At 26.3% G+C, this 19,667-nt stretch overlaps 2 protein-coding genes across 3 annotated transcripts in view; one reads left to right on the top strand and one right to left on the bottom strand.

The window, feature by feature from the left end:
• Nucleotides 1-322: 322 nt before the first annotated feature.
• LOC102679513 (soluble guanylate cyclase 89Db-like) overlaps nucleotides 323-19,667 on the top strand; it is a 34,122-nt gene continuing 14,777 nt past the window's right edge. Inside the window, exons 1-12 of one of the 2 annotated variants that reach the window (XM_006623206.2) lie at nucleotides 323-710; nucleotides 7,939-8,138; nucleotides 9,764-9,957; nucleotides 10,103-10,236; nucleotides 10,551-10,790; nucleotides 11,224-11,426; nucleotides 11,527-11,634; nucleotides 12,321-12,489; nucleotides 13,392-13,535; nucleotides 13,684-13,837; nucleotides 14,423-14,532; nucleotides 15,253-15,342. In XM_006623206.2, the coding sequence (XP_006623269.1) occupies nucleotides 540-710; nucleotides 7,939-8,138; nucleotides 9,764-9,957; nucleotides 10,103-10,236; nucleotides 10,551-10,790; nucleotides 11,224-11,426; nucleotides 11,527-11,634; nucleotides 12,321-12,489; nucleotides 13,392-13,535; nucleotides 13,684-13,837; nucleotides 14,423-14,532; nucleotides 15,253-15,342 (1,917 nt within the window). In that variant the 5' untranslated portion in view covers nucleotides 323-539. Of the gene's footprint in view, nucleotides 759-7,938; nucleotides 8,139-9,763; nucleotides 9,958-10,102; nucleotides 10,237-10,550; nucleotides 10,791-11,223; nucleotides 11,427-11,526; nucleotides 11,635-12,320; nucleotides 12,490-13,391; nucleotides 13,536-13,683; nucleotides 13,838-14,422; nucleotides 14,533-15,252; nucleotides 15,343-19,667 lie in introns of both variants that reach the window. The other variant, XM_006623207.2, reaches the window with a different exon arrangement.
• LOC102679846 (trypsin-1-like) overlaps nucleotides 19,198-19,667 on the bottom strand; it is a 4,478-nt gene continuing 4,008 nt past the window's right edge. The window contains exon 7 of the mRNA XM_031514023.1: nucleotides 19,198-19,408. Coding sequence (XP_031369883.1) covers nucleotides 19,293-19,408 — 116 coding nt within the window. The 3' untranslated portion in view covers nucleotides 19,198-19,292. The remainder of the gene's footprint in view (nucleotides 19,409-19,667) is intronic.

Below are 19,667 nucleotides of genomic sequence, written 5' to 3'. Positions count from 1 at the left end.
CTCTCTCTCTCTCTCTCTCTCTCTCTCTCTCTCTCTCTCTCTCTCTCTCTCTCTCTCTCTAAATTTCATTCAATTTCAATATTTTTACACGAAAATAATATTACACAGCAGATTATCGAAACCATTTTACAATATCCTCTCATAAATTTAAAAAAAATCGAAATTCCCCTGTGGAAATAGGGAATGGAAAAAATTGGATCAACATAATTGGATACAATCTCCTCGTCGCATTTCGCGCGGATTTCATCGTTGAAAAAGGGGAAAGGGAAAGAAGCTCCCCCCTTCGTATTTGGAACAACCACGTTTGAAAAGGATCCAGGAAGCAAGATGCGTGGTGCGCACGCAGTCGGCGCGTATCTCTCAACCACCCTTCCCGGAGTAACCCTCGCGGCTTGAAACTCAAAGTTGACCGCGCCGCCGAGGCGGACAGTCCTCTCCGCGCTCTCACAAGGCAAAGCGAGAAGAGGAGAGGAGCGCAACAGCCGAGGATGTCATGAGGCGCGGTACAATGGCGCGAAACACTTGACCGGGACAGGGCGATGCGGCGGCGTCCTCCCCGACGATGCGATTTTTATCGTTTACAAAATCGTATCCGCGAAAAGATCCTATCCCTTTATGAATGCGTACGCAACTTTGGTAGTGAATTAAAAACACATCGCGGAAACACAATGTACGGCATGCTGTTGGAGAGTGTGCAGCACTTCGTGCAGGTAAACGTGATTGGGGTGAAGGAGGAAAGACGCATGATTACACGTTGAGTGAGTGCTTTTGTTTGTTGCTCGTTCCGAAGGTAAATCTGATCCGTTATACGATATTCTTTCGTAGGTTTTAGGTTTAATAGGATTGTGTTTAAAGGATAATGATAAGGTGGTGCAGAAGAGAATAATTAGTTTGTTCGGTAGAAAAAGAAATTTTAGGAAATTTTAATAATATCCATGTGTGGCAATTTTTTTCGAAAATGTTATAAAATATGTATGCATAAAGTCGTATAATTTTAAATGTTATCTGATATCCATTATAATTTCAAGTTTCGTTTGTTGGTAGAATAGGTTGCGCATGTTTTAAATACTTTTATTTTTTTTCTTTTTGTTTTTTTTTTATAAAATAATAATAGATAGAATTCGAAAAGAATTTATGAACAATTTATGAACAAAATTGGATGTTCTTTGATTCGAAATAATATTATTATTTAGGTGAGGAAAAAAGAAAATAGTAATAAAGAGGGATGAAAATACTTAGAAGAAGTTTATGTTCAAGATGATTCTAGTAACTTAAATGAAAGAAAATATTGGATAAATTTTGATGCAAATATGATAAATCAAATTATTATAAATTATAATTGTATTTTTCTTTATTAATAAAATTGTAGAATTTTTTTTTTTAATGATAAAAATAGCTCATACTCAAAATTTTGCTTCGATGTTTAAATACGATTTCCTATTACGGATATAGATGTAAATATTTGGCAACGTATGCGGTATACATATAGGTTCATTTTCAGTATATACATATATAGATTTCCTGATTTGACGAATAATTTAAAATACAAAGATGTAATTAAATATAATCGTATGAAATACAAGTTAAATTTGTAGAGAAAATAATCATTAAATCTATATAAAATATACAAAACGATTTCAATCTACATAAAAGATAAAAGAGTACAAAGTATATATGACAAGATTAAAAAAACGAACAGAATAAAATATCTTGAAGACAATAAAAATCTTTTAAAGTATTTTGTTTTCATTTAAAAGTTAATATGATTTAATTTGTGACTCGTCTTATTGTTAATTTTCAGAATCACCCTGTATACTTGATCTTCGTCAATCTAATTTATATCAATTGAACTGGTAATGAAAACTTCTCTGATATTTTCTCTCGTTAAATTTTATTTACTTCTTTTTTTATTGTAGTATTATTGTTCCATGATATGAGTACATATATCGTACAAAAGAAACATAACATTTTTTGATTTTGTTCTTATAAAAGAATATAATTGCAGATGATTGTCAATAAATTTTCGAAGTTTTTGCAGCTATTACAAATATTTATACAATTATTAAAAAATAACATATATAATATAAATCTGGACTATGAAAAATTATATTGATTATCTACAAAAGAAAAAACATCCTCATGTTTTCATTTTATAAATAATATTTTTTATGTATATAATAAATTTTTTTTCACCTAGTATACTATGTATCACGCTATTAATTTGTTATTATTGTATAATACATTATTAAATATAAAAATATTTATAATGTTCAAAGTAATATATCTCTATAATAAGTACAAGAATAATGTGCTTAGGAATTTAATTAAAAATAAATTATTTTTTATTGCTACATTTAATCCATTAAATCTCAAGCAATAAAATAATGTAATTTTTGTATATATGATTATTTATCCAAGACAATTACCTAAAAATTTATTTAATTAGTGTATTATTGTATATATATTATATATATAATTATTGTATGTACAATAAATAATATATATACAATATCTTTATGATTTCTTTAGTCTTTTAAATATCGATAATTTATAATTGAAAGATTATGAATTAATTTTATTCTTTATTATTAATTTAACAATTACATTATTAACATTTAATAATATGCCAGTAATATTCAAGTTTCTTTTATTCTTTATCTCATAAAATCCAACAGTGCGCGTTCAAATTTCGTTTAATATATGCACATAATTCTATCACAATTCTTTGTATATTATAAAAAGGAATTTAAAAAATTCATTTAATATTTTTTGTTTATTTTAATTTTTTTCTTTCAACTAAAAAATTGTCTATATTACAAAATTTAAAAAATTTGAATAATGATAAAAATAAAAATAAAAAATTTTGTTAAATGATTATATTTTACTTGAACATCCATATAATATTTATTATTATTATTATAACATCTATTTTTTTTACACAAAATATTTTTAAAAATTTATTATCGATAAATATATTAGTAATATTCTAAAAGCACATAATATTTTTTTTTATTTATATTTTTACCAATCTATAAATAATAAATAATCATATGAAAGTTGCATTAATTCATTGCTTAGCTTTAATGCACTAAATAACAGTATAATTTATTAAATAAGCTATTTTAATTAAAATTTTTCTTAATAATATAAGATTACTCGAAACAATATTACATTTACATTTTTCTCTGCAATTTCTTCAAAAATTTATAGCAGAAAAATTTTTAAAAATCATTTCATATTTCTAATTTGTGTAATTTAATTTAATAAAATTTAATCAATATCTATATAATAATACATAATTCAAAATAGCATTATATTGTCCTATTAATGGTATATATATTCAATATATATTTACTTGAAAAATTCCATTTTAATTACATTTAATAAAATACCTAATTACATTAACAGAAATAAAAATCATTCAAGAGGATGCATTGAACGAATATAAAAGAAATTAATCGAAAAGAACTTTTCTGCGAATAGAAACCATAAAAGAACATGATCCGATCTGCAACGTGATAGCTTTCTCCAATATCCTCCATTTCTCAGCTTTAAAGATTCACGTCCGTTCTTAATCTTCTTGATTAAGTATCCCAAGTTGTTTAAGTATTGACAAGTGAAATAAATTTTCTTCATCTTTCGCGCATTTTCAAGCTCACCCACGCTTTTGCTCGAGCGATCACGTGATCGTAAAAACCATGCTTCCGGAAAAGATTGATTTGATATTATTCGAAAAAATTTTTTTGCCCGCCATATTAGATTGAATCTTTGCCTCATAAATTTCTTTGACACGAAAACGCTGACTCGTTCGAAAATTCTTTTTTTCTTTTTTTTTGCTTATACTACATACATCGAATTTTATGTGCAAAAAAAAAAGAGCAAAATAAAATTCTTTGACGCTATTCAACAACTTTTTTCTATGTATTATTACGTAACGAATTTTTTTATATTTTATATATTTTTTTATATTTTATACGAACGAACAAAAAATAATAAATGAAATTCTTTAATATCATTCAAAATATTTTCCTAGTATTAAATTCTTCTGAATTTTATGTATGCAAACAGGAACAAGATAAAATCTCTTTACTTTTGTTTAAACAAATTTTTTTTGTCATTTCGTACAAACAAAAACAAAATAAAACTCTTTTTGAGATTCGAAAATTTACTTCATAGAAAAATGCATCAAACTTTTATTTTTAATACGTACAAAATAGGAACAAGATAAAACTTAGCGTGTATAGATGTTTTTCAAGCGAGTATGCAGTATTGTTGATTTATCGTCCAAAAATAATCGGTCGTTGCGAAAAGAATCACGTAGTGGACGAAGGAAATGGTTTGAAGGTACGCAACAAACGAGGTACCTGAATATGGATGGATTCATACTTCCTTTCGGTGCAACTCCTTAATTGTACGAAGCTTTTAAAAATAGCATCGTTATTCCACCACTTAAAGGACGGTTAATTTGTTTTTCTAATGTAACATTTTATGTATCAATGACGCTTCGTCAGCCATCATTGTGTCATGCTCTTCGTTGTATATATATATAAGAAATATATATATATATATATATATATATATATATATATTTCTTCACAAATGAAGAGAAATAATAATGGAATACACACGCGAGATTCGTATCTATTCAGAAAATTTTCAGCTCTTCGTTTAATGTAATAATACGATTAGAGTTTCTGAAACTAGCGAACTAAATGCAACATGTAAATCTCTTACATGGGAATGGAAACGTGACCGTGTTATGTTCATTAGTATGTACTTATACGTAGTCTTGATTAGTTCCTTTGAATAGATCTTGCAAAGTATCGTATAAACCAAAATTATTGCTTTCAGAAAATCGTTCCTTCATAATTTTACGAAACAGATTATACAACAAGTTGGATAAATTAAAAATGACAATAATAAATTTCGAATAATAAACTTATCGTAACGTTATTTTTTACTTTAAATTTGGCGAGATATGTAATCAATTCAAAATAACGTCAAAAAGAAGTAATTACATCGTGCAAACATCGTACAAAGATATAAATTAAGGTCTCTAATTAACATTTTAGAAATATCAATTAATTTAGAAGTGTTAGAAATTAGAAATTTTAGAAATTTATATTTTTAAAATAGAATATTATTTCTTGATTAATTTTTCGAATAATTGATATGTATAATTACATGAAATAATTATAAATTAGATTAAATTTTTTATTTTTCATTTCATAAATGTCTATGTGTCTGAAAAAATTACGAAATAAAATAATATGTTATTCGAAATAATATTTCAATGTTCCTTGATCCAAGGTATGCTTGTGTTTTATAATTCAATAAATAATTGTGAAAAAATTCAGTTATTAAAAATTGATGATTCGTTCGAATTGAGAAATTTGTGCGTGTCCACTTGACATATTAAACCTTAAGGGATTTCATTAAATGGGGTTCCTATTAATTTTCGTGACCAGAGTCATTATTGTAGAAGGAGCATTGATTATTCTATAGGGAGCCAGAAATTGGCTTGATTGTGCGAATCAATTCCTTGTAAATATGTGGAATGAATAGTTTTGTGTTCACTTGGTATCATATTAAGTGATTCGTTCCGTGAATTTTTAATTTCGAATGTATTGATTGTATTGTCATTTCATGGCCATCAAATTAATCATAGAAAAGAAGGGAAGAGATTAAAAATAAATTAAATGAAATCAAGATAAGAAAATTTAATAAATGAATTTTATTTAATTTTGTAAATCAATAATTCTTATTGATACACGTATAATATGGAAAAGTTTTTCTTTTGTAAATGTGATTAATATCGAGTGTTAGATTATCGAAAAGAATTTTTTGCTTTCAATTTTATAATTTAAAATTCATTTACAATTCATCTATTAATATATATGTGATATTTTACAATTTTTTTATAAATATAGATGTCATATGAAAAATTCATTACTTTTAATTTTATAATTTGAAATTCAAACTCAAGGACTTTGTTGCTGATATTTTAAAAAATCATTATATTAAAATCATTATAAAAAATCATTATTATATTTTATACAATATAATTCAAAAAATAAATAAAGATAATAGTAATTGATAAAGTATTTATTTAATATTATGTCCTCTCGCGTTTTATTTTAAAATGAATTAAATTGAAATCATTTTCCTCTATAAAAAAAATCACTGTTATAATCATTTGTAAATATATATTTGCAAATTTTCTACAAATTTTATTATTGATTAAAAATTAATTATATATTTAGTAATTTAATTTATATCGATAGATTTTTGTAAAAAAATTTTTTTAATACATTACATTAATACTTAAATATTTAGAGATTATTTTACTTAACTAACGTTTTATTTATTAAAAATAATACAATTTTCTTAACACATTTTTAAATTGAATTGAATTTTCATTATTTAACATTGATTTATATTTCAAATTTAGAATTTTATTATCTACTAAAATATATTAGATTGTTACAAATGACTGATTTTACATAAATTCAATTTAAAAATTTGATAATTAAATATTTTATTAAATAATTATTAATTTAACATTTGACGGCTTAAAACTTAAATATTAAATTAACTGTATTTTATTTCATTATAAAAAAAATAATATGTTATTATGTAATAAACTATATTTCAGTATAGAATTTCAATATATTTATCTATCATTGGTGTAAAGAATTGAAATTACTAATATAATTAATATAATTTAATAAATATTAAAAATGAATTAAGAAATTTTTACTTGTAATTTTCTTTTTTTTTTACAATAAAAATGCCATCTGTGTGGCATTAAATTTTACAGTGAATAAATTTTTTTTTTTTTGGCTTCATAATTATAACTTATGAATGACGCTACGAGCTGCACAATATAAAACATTTGTCTTTGTTTTTCGTGATGGAGGAACAATAGGAAATATGAAGGGAGAAATATTCCCCGGAGCATAATAGAAACGGTTACACGTTCTATCCTTTTACATCGTCTTTTGTCACCGTGTCTAAGCTACTTTTATCGGAAATCAATCGTTTGGTGGAGAGTAAAATCTGTGTGAAGTATAACATCAATGGAATCGAATAATAATCCTTTCCCTTAAAGGTTTAAATAACAAATCTTTTAAATATTTTTGTTGAATAACGAAAAAGAATTTCTTCGAAAAAATGAAATCTTAATTTCACCAATGATATATTTCACGTAAAAATTGTTATCGAAATATCATTTGAAAATTTTATTCATCATAGTGACAAATAAATGTATAGAAAATATTTATTTGATATAATACTTTATGTAATTAAATTTGAATTGATTAATATTTTTGAATATTATTTTTTTGTGATTATTATTTAATAATGGAAATAAATATAAAAAATTAATTTCTTGTATTCTTTGATTAATTATTGAAACTTTTAAATGAATATCAATCAATCACTCATTTCTACGATATGCATATCACGAGTATAATTGCAATTTTATTGTGGACAAGGTTTCGTCGAAATTCAGATATTTATTTTAATTAATCAATTCAAGGTTATATTAAAAAATGCATAATCGAAGTACTTATAACATATTTGTAAAATCGAATATTTAAATAAATATTTAAATATTTAATTTTACTTATCATAGAAATGAAACAATTATTTCAAATATCCAAGATTGAATTTCACCCTCTTATTCCTTTACCATAGTAAGTATAATATTACATTTCGTAGCCATGAAAATTCTACAGAAATGGAATATTTGATCTTTAAATACCACCAAGTCGTTCAATATAATGTTACACGAACGTGATGCAAACTTTCAAAAAAAAAGAAAAAAAAGAAAACTGTAATTTTAAAAAGTATCGAAAGAAGTGACAAACACGAAATGAAAAAGTTTTTGAAGGAAAAACTACTAACATTGAGGGGACAATAAAATTCTCATTACAGTTAGAATACGGGGAGGATATGTGGCTACAGCTACTGGAAAGAGCTGATTGCAAGCATATGGTCTTCAACACGCGACAAACGTATCCGGACGAGCTTATGACCAATTTAGCTGCTGCATTGGCCGAATTTAATGGCGAATCCGTGGAGAATGTGATGCAATTCTTTGGAAAGTGTTTCGTTAGATTTTTTAGCAACCTAGGGTAAGTGAACTTTCATAATTTCGGTTTTGGATTATAACAATAGTTATGGATTATATAGTAAAGAATTTAAATAAAAAAAATTTTGAATCGATATAAAAGATATAAGACTGTTTATATTTTCAGATAAATAAATATGTATGATGCATTTCAATTTTATAGAATGTCGATATAATGTCATAGAAAGGTCGATTCTAGAAAACAAAAGTTAATATGCAAAACTGTTGATTAAGTTATAAGTAATTTAAATTTGTGCTCAGTATTTTCGTTTCATCTAAACTTTGATTGCTTGTAGGTTAATAAATAAGTTTTAATAATCAAAATTATTGTACATCAACTTTTATTATTTGTTTTAGAATTAGAATTAGAATGTATTGAACTATGAATGTATTAACATCATGTATAAAAAAATAAAAATTAAACTTTTCATGCTACAGTAATTATTGGTTAAATTAAAACTAAGCTTATATAAACGCCATTACAGATGTCGCCACAATTCGCATTTATTTGTATTTATTATTTTACAATCTAATATATTATAATTAAAAGATTTTAAAAAATTTTTCAAATTATATATTGTTTCAAATAAAATTACAACATATCAAAAACAAGAAAACATTTTAATAAATTAAGAAAATTTAACGAACATAATTGCGATTAAATACGCAAAAAAAAAAAAATCAAAGTATTCCTTTAATCGCACGAGTTTAAACACGTGCATGATTAGATTGAGCTCATGCTGATATTGGATTTAGGTTCCTGCTAATTAAACAGTTCAATTACCATTATACATCGAGAACTACGTGATGTGGAAATTAATTATTACCTGGGGACGAAGTCACATTAAAAGCTTCAATTAATATTTTATTGCATTTGAATCGATACTCTACTTGGAATCATTAGCAAACTGCTCATTGAACAATGGAAAGTCATATTGTCTTCTTCAATTACTACTTGAATTCGTTTCACTTTGTGCCTTAATAAATAAAAATAAATCTGAGAATAAAATGTTGCAAATGATTTGTTGGGCTGTTATGTCAATTATACGTGTATCAAGTAATATTTCCTCTTATCAATTTTCCGTGTCTCGAGAGGGATGATTATCGAGGCAGGCAGTGGTTTATACCGATTGTAAATTTGAAACGTTAGATGGTTATAACTCATAAATGTTGTTGAATGAAATCAGATTCCATTTTCTCTTGTAACAAGAATAAACTTTATCTTCTTTAATGTTTCTTCTTATTAAAATGAAAATTTAATATTATTTCAGAATATGAAATTATTATTATTGATTTTATCTTTTATTAATACAAAATGAACAAAGTTTATATTATTTTAATAATGTGATTTCGAATCGTTAATAACGATTTAATCGTTATTAACGATTAACGATCGATTTTTTTAAAATAATTATTAACAAAGAATTGTCGATAAAGGTTATAAGTTATAAGAGATTAATTAAAAACGTAACGTAAAAATGGAAATATCGATGAAATTATATTTCCCAACTGAAAACGATTTTGTTTCAACGGTTTGTATCGTTTTCGTCTGGAATTTAAATTTCCAGAAAGTAAAATTGATATGTCTCTCAATCGAAATTCAACGATAATCATTTGCCTTTGTAACAGATATGCTTGTATGATAAAAGCCACTGGGCGTTATTTTTGCGACTTTCTACAAAATGTCGACAATATTCACATGCAAATGAGATTCACGTATCCTAAAATGAAAAGTCCCTCGATGTACACGACTCACATCGATCCACAAGGTGTAGAGTTAGTCTATCGAAGCACCAGAAAAGGATTTACGCATTATCTTATGGGTAAGGTGGATTAATTTTAATTCAAATATTCGAGTAAAAATTATTAAAAATTAGTATTACTAAAATTAGTATTAGAGAAAATTATAATATTTTAACATTTGTAAAATATTTATCAGACATTTCTACGTAATATAATTTTTCGTAGGTCAATTATTTCAAATAGCGAAAGAACTTTACGAGACAGATTTGGTCATACGTGTATTAGGAAGTTCGAATAATATACCTGGATCCAGAAGTGTAATGGTTAAATTTAGAATCGATTTTGACAATCGTGAATACGTAAGTAATCAATCATAAATAATTCAATCGATGGAACTATAATTGAACAATTAAAACAAACAAAACAAATAATTAAAACAATGAAAATTTTTTTTTACAAAGCATGAAGAATTGTTTACAGAATTATTTTAAGAATTTTTTCAAAAAAAATTTTTATATATTTTGTATTTTAAATTTACATTGAAATTTACAAAGGAAAGGGTACCATGAATAGAAATAGATTTATCAATTGAATATATTTTCAAAAATATATATTTTTCAGTTATTTTATATAATATCTGCATACAATCATTTAAAATTTAAAAAAATTATAGATCGCGAAGAACAATAGAATGAAAACTCCACTCAGTCGTGAATTAGCTCCAGTGTCAATTTCATTTCTCTTGCGGCTTTTCCCATTTGGAGCGATAATCGACAAAGATATGAGGATATTAGGGGCTGGTGATAAATTGCTGCAAGCATGGGGTGGCAGCTCCTCCTCCATCCTGAATAAGCATGTCACGGATGTTTTTAAACTTCGTAGGCCTAAAGGGATATCCTTCACATGGGGAAATGTAAGGGAGCATTTTATTTGAAAAATAAGTGAGACAGTATCGTATTTCTTGGCATCATTTCCTTTTATTTTCCCGATATAAAAAAGATGTTACATTAAAGTGACACGTAATATTTGTATGAAATATATACTTTGAGTAAGATTTTTTTTTTTATTACTTATAATATTTTTATATTTTTTCTTTTTTTTTTATGTTATATTTATAATTCATCGTTCAGAGAAACTCAATATTCAGAATGTATTTCAAGCAAAACTATTGAAAATTGTACAATAGATGATTATTATTAATTAAAATGATAATTTAAAAATTATTAGATATAATTATTTGAAATGAATTTATGAATATTATTTTTTATAAAGTATATCAATAATTTAACCAATATCGTATATTCGTGTTCATATAATTCTTTATAAAATAACGTGTACATGTACAGGTGATATATCTACATTCGGTGATGTTCGAATTGGAGATGATCAGATTAAACGATCAAAATGCTTCGTCGAACACAGTCAATACACCGAGTACGAGCACGGGATTGGATAGACGAGGTAGTCAAGGAGCTAGGAGCATACTGCTGAAGGGTCAGATGAGATATATCGAGGATCTCAAAGCGATCATTTTCTTATGTAGTCCCTTGTAAGTTTCGTTAAAAATGTATTCGTTAAAACGTATCCTCAAAAAATAGAGGAGAGGAAGCAAAAAAGGAGATAAATTTAATAAAATCGTACTTTGACAGAATTAATAGTTTAGACGAATTGCTTAACATGGGCCTGTACCTGAATGATCTGAATCCCCACGGTTTGAGCCGTGAGTTAGTGCTCGCTGGTTGGCAGCATTGCGGAAGGTAAAATATCATTTTTTAACTATGAGTGAGATCTATTGATCCATCTTAGGTCTCGTGAAGGAAATTCTATCGTTTTCTTTGATTTATTCGTTTCATATTTGGATACTTTATTTATAATCATATTGTACAAATATAACAAATAAACAACGTGTACATAAAAGATTTAGTTTTAAAGTAATTGTTATTTCAAGATATTCTGTTTTATTTCAATTATACATAACACATTAAAGATGGAAGATTTTAATAGAATAGAAAGTTTTAGCAGTACATCATTTATAGATTGTCACTTGTTGCACATGAGTTACAAAATAACATGAAGTTTGAAATATTTAATAGAACAATGTGTAATTATAAATATATCATAAATAACAAATTTACCATTCATTTGGCTTTAAATTGATCCAAGTATATTTCTTCAATATCTGTTCTAGTTTATATGAACCAAATATATGCAAATTAAGAATATGAAATTTTGGATGAAATTTTTTTATTATATATTATTACTCATGTAATTATCATTCATGAAGTCTGAAACTTTATTATTAAGCATGAACAATGAATCTTTGAGAGCAAAGTTTAAATTACACTTTGTATGGATAAGTTATTTTATTACACACTTGCTAAAAACGTAAAGAATTTTTCACGGGACCTAATGTTATTACTGTGATATATGAATGTCTGGACAGATTGGAGATGATGTTTGAAAGAGCGGAACAAAGATCTACGGAATTGGAGAATAGCTACGCGTTATTGGATCGTTGGAAAAACAAGAGCGACGAGCTTTTGTATTCTATGATTCCTCAGACTGTCGCAGATCGATTGCGTGCTGGCGCCAGTCCTTTAAGTACTTGTGAGGTATTTGAGAATCTCTTGAAATATATATAATTTTATTATTTTTTTCTTTCTTTGTAATAATTAGAAAGTAGAAATAGAATTATGTAACCAATTTATTCTAAATATAAAGAGCGTCCTTCAACATCGAGGATTGACTCTCCATATGAATATAAATATAAAATAATATATATCATATAATCTATCTAATCTTGTTTTCGATTTATAGTAAAATTATTATTTTTTTTTTATAACTGTACTAAACATTCTGCATACAAATTTTTGCTTATTATATATTGAATAAGCATTATTATCTATTATTTCTCGATAAGAATATCTTATTTTCATTTCGCATACATTGCACTGCAATATCTGACATTTAATTTTCTGGTGACTCATATATGAGATATTAGCAATAATTTTACAGAAATAGACTGCATATTTTAACCTAAAAAATTGTGTTTTGCATTGAATTACTAAATTGGAATTAGTTTTATAGCTAATATATACTTTCATCTCTCGGATGTAATAATAAGTTTTACGTGATATAAATTTTTTTATCACTTGTAAACGAATGTATCAAACAGAAAATATACATGTTTGTTTAAATTTTATATGCAAAATTTATCACATGCCAGGGCACGCTCTTTATATTATATCGAGTTTTAATCTGATATTCAGTCATATATGGATATGAAATTTGATTTATCGATTTCGACTCTGGGATTTGATTTTTATTTCCACAGTCGAATAAATTGAAAGGGAATATATAAATATATTATATATAAAAATATTGTAACGAAAGTTAGAATGTTTTTTTTTTCTTTTTTTTTTCTTTTTTCTTCTAAAATTGAAAACGCTTTTAAAAGATTGTAATAAATTTTTCAACGATAAGTTTGTTTTAATATTCTTTTCTTTTCGTCTAGTCATTCGAATCTATTTCCGTGTTATTTTGCGAGCTATGCGACTTCGATTACTCGACGATCGAGGGTGCAATGGATATTGTTTCGTCGATGAACGCTGTTTTCTCCTGTTTCGACTCCTTGATGGACGAGTTTAACGTGTACAAAGTAAGCATGATATGCAAACAAAACGCAAACGTTACCAATTACCGTTAAGAAACATCGAATGGAATAAAATAAGAGCAAAAACGCGCGAGTAATATCCAGATAACTAACCCAGCCCGGCATCATACATGTCTTTTACGACTTTCAACAGGTAGAAACTGTCGGTCGAATTTATATGGCAGCCAGTGGAGCACCGGATAGAACGGAAAATCATGCGCAGAACATCGCGGATGTCTCGTTGCAGCTGCTAAAACACGTTCGATCCCTTAAGTTACCCTCTGGTTTAGATATACAAATTCGTATAGGTAACTTAGGATAAGATTCACTTAAAATAATCGATTGTTCACGTTTAAAAAATTTTCATACGATGTGAAAAATATTGGAAGTAATTTAGAAATCAAAGTTTTTTTTTTCTTTCTTTCAAAAATTGAAATAGTGCACATATAATTTTAAATATATTAGTTGGAAGGAACAAAAGAAAAGTTTTTTTCATTTCTATTTTTTTTTCTTTTTTAAATATCAATTCGAATTTTTCGAGAAAAGTTAAATTGGAATAAAAATTAAACAATTTTCAACAATGTTATTATTTATTAAAAGAATATACGATAAAAAATAAATTAAACGTTTTTCGATACAGTCGTAAGATATGTAAAAGATGTGATAATAACTTATCCTATTTTTGGATAATCGATGCTCTGTTATATATTCTGTTCTAATTTCTTTTGTTTCTTCTTTCTTTTTGTTCTTTTTTTTTTTCTTCATCGTTTCTTTCTTTTGTCTTCACGAGATTAAATTTGTCTTTCTATCGAAAACAAACTGTTTTTTTTCTCTCGAGAGAATAATCAGAGAATGAACACAATTGCATACAAGTGTGTTCCACTTTCCACTAGGAATCCATTCTGGACCAGCTGTGGCAGGTGTGGTTGGCATCAAAGTACCTAGATATTGCTTCTTCGGTGACACTGTGAATACTGCTTCTAGAATGCAAACAACTAGTCTGGTAAGTTGATTTATTCAAGTTAAATCTCAATGGAGAGATTGGAAAAAGATAAAAAAAGATAGAGAGTAAATTTTTAAAAAATCGAAACTCTTTGTTCTTTACTGAAGATTTAAGTATAAATTGAATTTTAAACTTTGAAATTCCATTAATCTGGATCCATTAATTTCTTTTGCGAGATCAAAATATTTTTACTTAAGAAAAATTCTCAATTTGTTTCAATTTGTTAAGTTCTGCACACAAATTCTTTCAGATTTTTTACACAATTTCTTATTATATATAGGATTTATCTCTATATATATATATTATATATCTCCAAAATTATGGAATATTGGAAAAGAAAGCAAAATTTTTGATTTTAAAAAATAAATCAAAAATAAAATCTTTGTTTGTAGAGTGAATTTATTATCTAAATTAAATAAATTATATAATATAATTTTCAAACTTGATTTTCTCAAAATATCATAACAAAATTTATTCTATATTTTATACTCATTTTTAATTCATTTCTTCGGTTCCTCACTAAAATACTCTTCATTTCACTTTAAAATATTTAAAAGTATTAAAAAAATCTTTTTTTTCATTCTATAATATATAATTCAACTATCTCTCAGATTCGCATCCAGTTATTAATTAACAAATTATTATTATTCTTCCGTTTACTACTCTATTATAATTTTAACAATTTTAAATAAATTTCCTTTCGAAATTTCCACGATGCAGCCGGGAAGAGTGCACATCTCGTCCGATGCCAAAGCCTTATTATCACTGGATCGCTATCACGTTGAATCACGCGGGTTGGTCTGGGTCAAGGTTCGTATACACAAAAAGTTTTTAATTTAGGTTATCCTCTTCCCCGCCTGGTCGTTTAATTCGTTAGTTTACCGTTTTCGTGCAGGGTAAGGGTAACATGGAAACATATTGGTTGTCCGACAAAGTAGAAGCAAACGTTAAGTTGATGGAGGAACAAGCCATTAGACCGGAAGGACTTCTAGTCACCGATATTTAATACGCGAAAAATATATATTGACGATTTTAATTTTAACCAATCAATTTACTTCTTTGTGGTTGTACTTGTGGATGTTCGTTTCGATGTTAAAAAACGATCAAAAAAAATTCACTCTTTCGACGTGCGATTTTAGACATATTGAAGTAGAATATCATTGGGAGTAACTCTCATCGAGGTAACTCTCGTATGACACGGTACTTGAGTTACATAAAAATTATTATGCAAGACTCGCGTTACATGTAAAACGTGAATGTCGAACGTTTCGTCCGAACAATTTTATTATCCATTATTATATCAAGGGAAACACAATTTTATTTAAGAAAATTTCGAATCGAATTAAACAGGGATGAGTTTGTTAAAATTTAAAAAATTGTCTTTTTTTAAATGCCAAAGCATTTTGATGAATAAAATTGTACCCGTTTACTGTAGAATAATTTCTTTAAAATTTCCTAGGCGAGATTATGATGAAAAATAATGACCCTTCATTTTTATATAGAGAAAATCTTTAAAAAAAATTTATATATAATTTATATTTATATTATATATTGCAAAAGAGTCAATCTTTAATTAAATCAAAATCATAATTAATTATGAAATTATGAAATTGATTTTATTGAAATTGAATAACTCTATATATGTATAAATACTATTATGTTATATGAGAGTTACCTATATTTTTACGATGAAACCATGTTGTAGACATATCATAGTTGAATAATCGACATATGTGTTTAATTTAGTATTCTTTTAGTATTTATAGAATTTTAATGAATTATTTATATAAAATAACGATAGATCATGTATGTATGGAGTACAATGATACGTCGATTGACAGAAAACAATTACTAAAAGGAACTAAAACTCTTGGTTAAAGCAAGTTACAGTAAATGAATTTCTCTTCGTTTTCCTTACTTCCCCCCCGTTTATCTCTTCTTATTTACTTTGCTGTTTCATTGTACAATGTGCTAGGCTTTAGAGACTGTTTGTCGAGTTGAGCTTCTTCAATTCTCTATATCCTTTCTTTATGATAACATTCTCTTTCACTCTTATTTCCTTGGTTCGTATATCAATTTTATCCTTGATACAATTTTTTTGTAACTTGTTCTTCCCACTATTAAATCTTTTAAAACTATTCTCTTCTTTTTTTCAAAATATCGTTTTAAAAAGGTGAAATGAACGCATAAAATCGATATTAAATTTTGTTAAAAGTGTTTACAAATTTTTAATTGGGAAACAAAGAAGCTGTGAAATTAATTTATTTTAATTTTTTTTTAAATCTGGTTTGGTAATTTCAATATTAATTATGATTCAATGCATATAAATGAAAAAATATATTTATTCGTGGAAAATTGTAAACAAATTTCAATTAAATAATTGAATATTTATTCAAAATTTGAAAATTTGTAAATAGGATGTATAGTAGAAAAAGTTCAGAAAGATTTTTAAAGATTTACAATATAAGAAATTAAAATTGTATAACTAATATTGAAAAAAGAAACTATTTTCTAACGTTCTAAATTAAGCTTGTGAAAATTAGTTTCAGTTAAATGAATTTTTTATATACCGCAAGAGTTTTCGAAATTAAAATTTCTTTTTCCTTGAAACATATTTCCTTTATTTTTCCATTCTTGTCTTTATTTTATATTTTTTTCCTCTGAATGAATTTTAGTCTTTAGAAGTTGAAATACATTTATGGGAAATAATTTTTATTCTCCATTGAAAGTTGGAAGTGATTCAAAAAAATGTTGACTTTTCTTTTCCAGTCGAGTATTCAGTACTTGAAAAAAATTCTAATGAACATTAGTCAGAAAAAGTTATATAAATAAAAGTTTTCTATTAAAAAGTTTCTATTAAAATATTAACTATCCTTCTAACATAACTCTTTTTTATCATTATTTCTTATTTATTACAAAAGAAAAATCGATGAAAAATTTTTATAAAAATTCTTTTTTAACTTACCAATGAAATTAAATATAACGATTAAAATTACCAAAAAATTTATTATTTTGAAAAATATAAACAAATTTATCGTTCTTCTGGAAAATTGGATTTCCAAATCTCACTTTTAATTTTTTATCATTTATTTTATTATAAAAATAATAAAATAAAAAATTCCACGCAATTCTAATACAAATGAATTTATACTAATAGTAAAAAAAATAAAAAATAAAAAATTAATACATAAATACTACAAAATTAAAATTAACAAACTTGAGTATCATTTGAGTATTTTATAAATATATTCGAGCTAAATATTTAAAACTAAACACTTTCGAATTTCTTCGAATAATTCGAGTACGACAAAAAATTTTGTCAGGTCAATGACAATCGACGTTTCACTGTCGCCCACGAAATTGATGGAAACGGATACACGGAGAATCAAAGCTCCGTGGGCAACGGGTATATATATATATATATACACATACCCATGAGTTTTCACCAAAATTCCAGTTCGAAGAAACAGAGAAAGTCCGGGTGACTTTCTTTCTCGTACGTTCAATATTACGAGTCGCGTGGAGAACACGCGATACGTGCCTTAATTTTCAATTGTCTCTCGCCTCCATCGATGTGGGATAACGGATCGCGTGGCCATCTATTATTTTTAACTTCTCGTGGGGCACGTAGAAAATCGCTTTAACCCTCTATAAATTTTTCATTTTGAGAGATAAATAGTAAGAAGCTCGTTCGTTTTAATTAAATTAATAAAAATTGTTGTCAAATTGTGGAGGAATGCAGTAATTGGTTAAAAAACGAATTTTATTTTTCTTTTTGTGATTCAGTTGAATATTTTGCTTTGATTGTGCTTTCAAAAGAGCGCTGTATAAGATGTTAATATATTATATATAAGAGAAATTATAAGTACATCGTGGAATTTATATATATATTTATATATACATTTATGAAAAATCGAAATATAAAAAAATCTAAAGAAATATAAAATGTCTGATACTTTAATTTTATTTGTGTAATTGTATTTATAATTTTTTTTTTAACTTGCATAAATATCGTTATAAAAGATTGAAGTTCGAGTTGGACGGAAGGAGAGACGTTTGTTTCATCATTCATTCGTTTAATTCATAAAAATTAAATTGCTTGTAATTGTAAAACAAACAAGACTCGATCGATACTTTTATATATCAATACTTTTGTTTGGCTTGTTTTTAGTCTCTATAATTAACCTCAAAGATGTCCCACGAATATATTAACATTCTATACAAACCATTGTTTTAAAACTTTAATAACTGTACTTTAACGAAACCTTGGAAGTTTATATCAACTTCCAGGAAATCCAGAAATTTTGCTTTCCCCCATAGTTGTACAGAATAGAAATTAATAATTGTTACGTACAGATTGCGCCTTGCGAGGCAATGATGTAGCAAAATAAATTAAAACTGTAATTACACAATGTTTACAAAATATAAATATATTACAGATGTTTTGATTTTTGAGCGGCGATTATAGAGGGTTAATCTATGAACACACGATGAAAGACTTTCAAAATTAAACACAGCTCGAGCTTGTCGTTTCGTGGCCGAAACGAATGTAAAAATTCGCGAAGATCCTAAAATGCTCGAGAAAAGATATTCCACGAGGACGAATTTTACTCATCTTTTTTTTTTCTTTTTTTTAAAGAATCTACGATCATAGATATTAAGATCAAGGCGATGAATTTAAAAATAATCACGAAAACACGAGTCGAGACTCTTGTTGTAATCCACGCGTGATTACCTTGGATTATTATTCATCGTTTAAATCAACAGTAACAAGAGTCCTCGGTGTTGCGACTTATCCACGAGAGGTAACGATTCACCCTGGTGTAAACACCGGGATAGCCAGGCCTTGCGCATCCTTCGCCCCAAGATACAATTCCTGTGAATTACAAGATACAAGAGATCGTAGATATAAGTATAGAGCAGTCATTGGATGAGATATAAAGGAAGTTTCAATTCGAGCGTGTCTTTTGAATTTTAACGAGATATATCAAAGATAAAATTAAGAGATTTGTCTTCAATATTTGAATTTAGATAATAAGAATTCATTTCAAATAATGAATTGTTACTTATTTATTTTAACAAGAAAATAAACGATAAAGCATGGTTCCTGAAATTTGTAATATTATATTTAAAGT

Source organism: Apis dorsata, unplaced genomic scaffold (assembly GCF_000469605.1).
Source record: "Apis dorsata unplaced genomic scaffold, Apis dorsata 1.3 scaffold_840, whole genome shotgun sequence".
In the NCBI taxonomy this organism is placed as follows: domain Eukaryota; kingdom Metazoa; phylum Arthropoda; class Insecta; order Hymenoptera; family Apidae; genus Apis; species Apis dorsata.
This window is presented reverse-complemented; position numbering and strand designations above follow the sequence as displayed.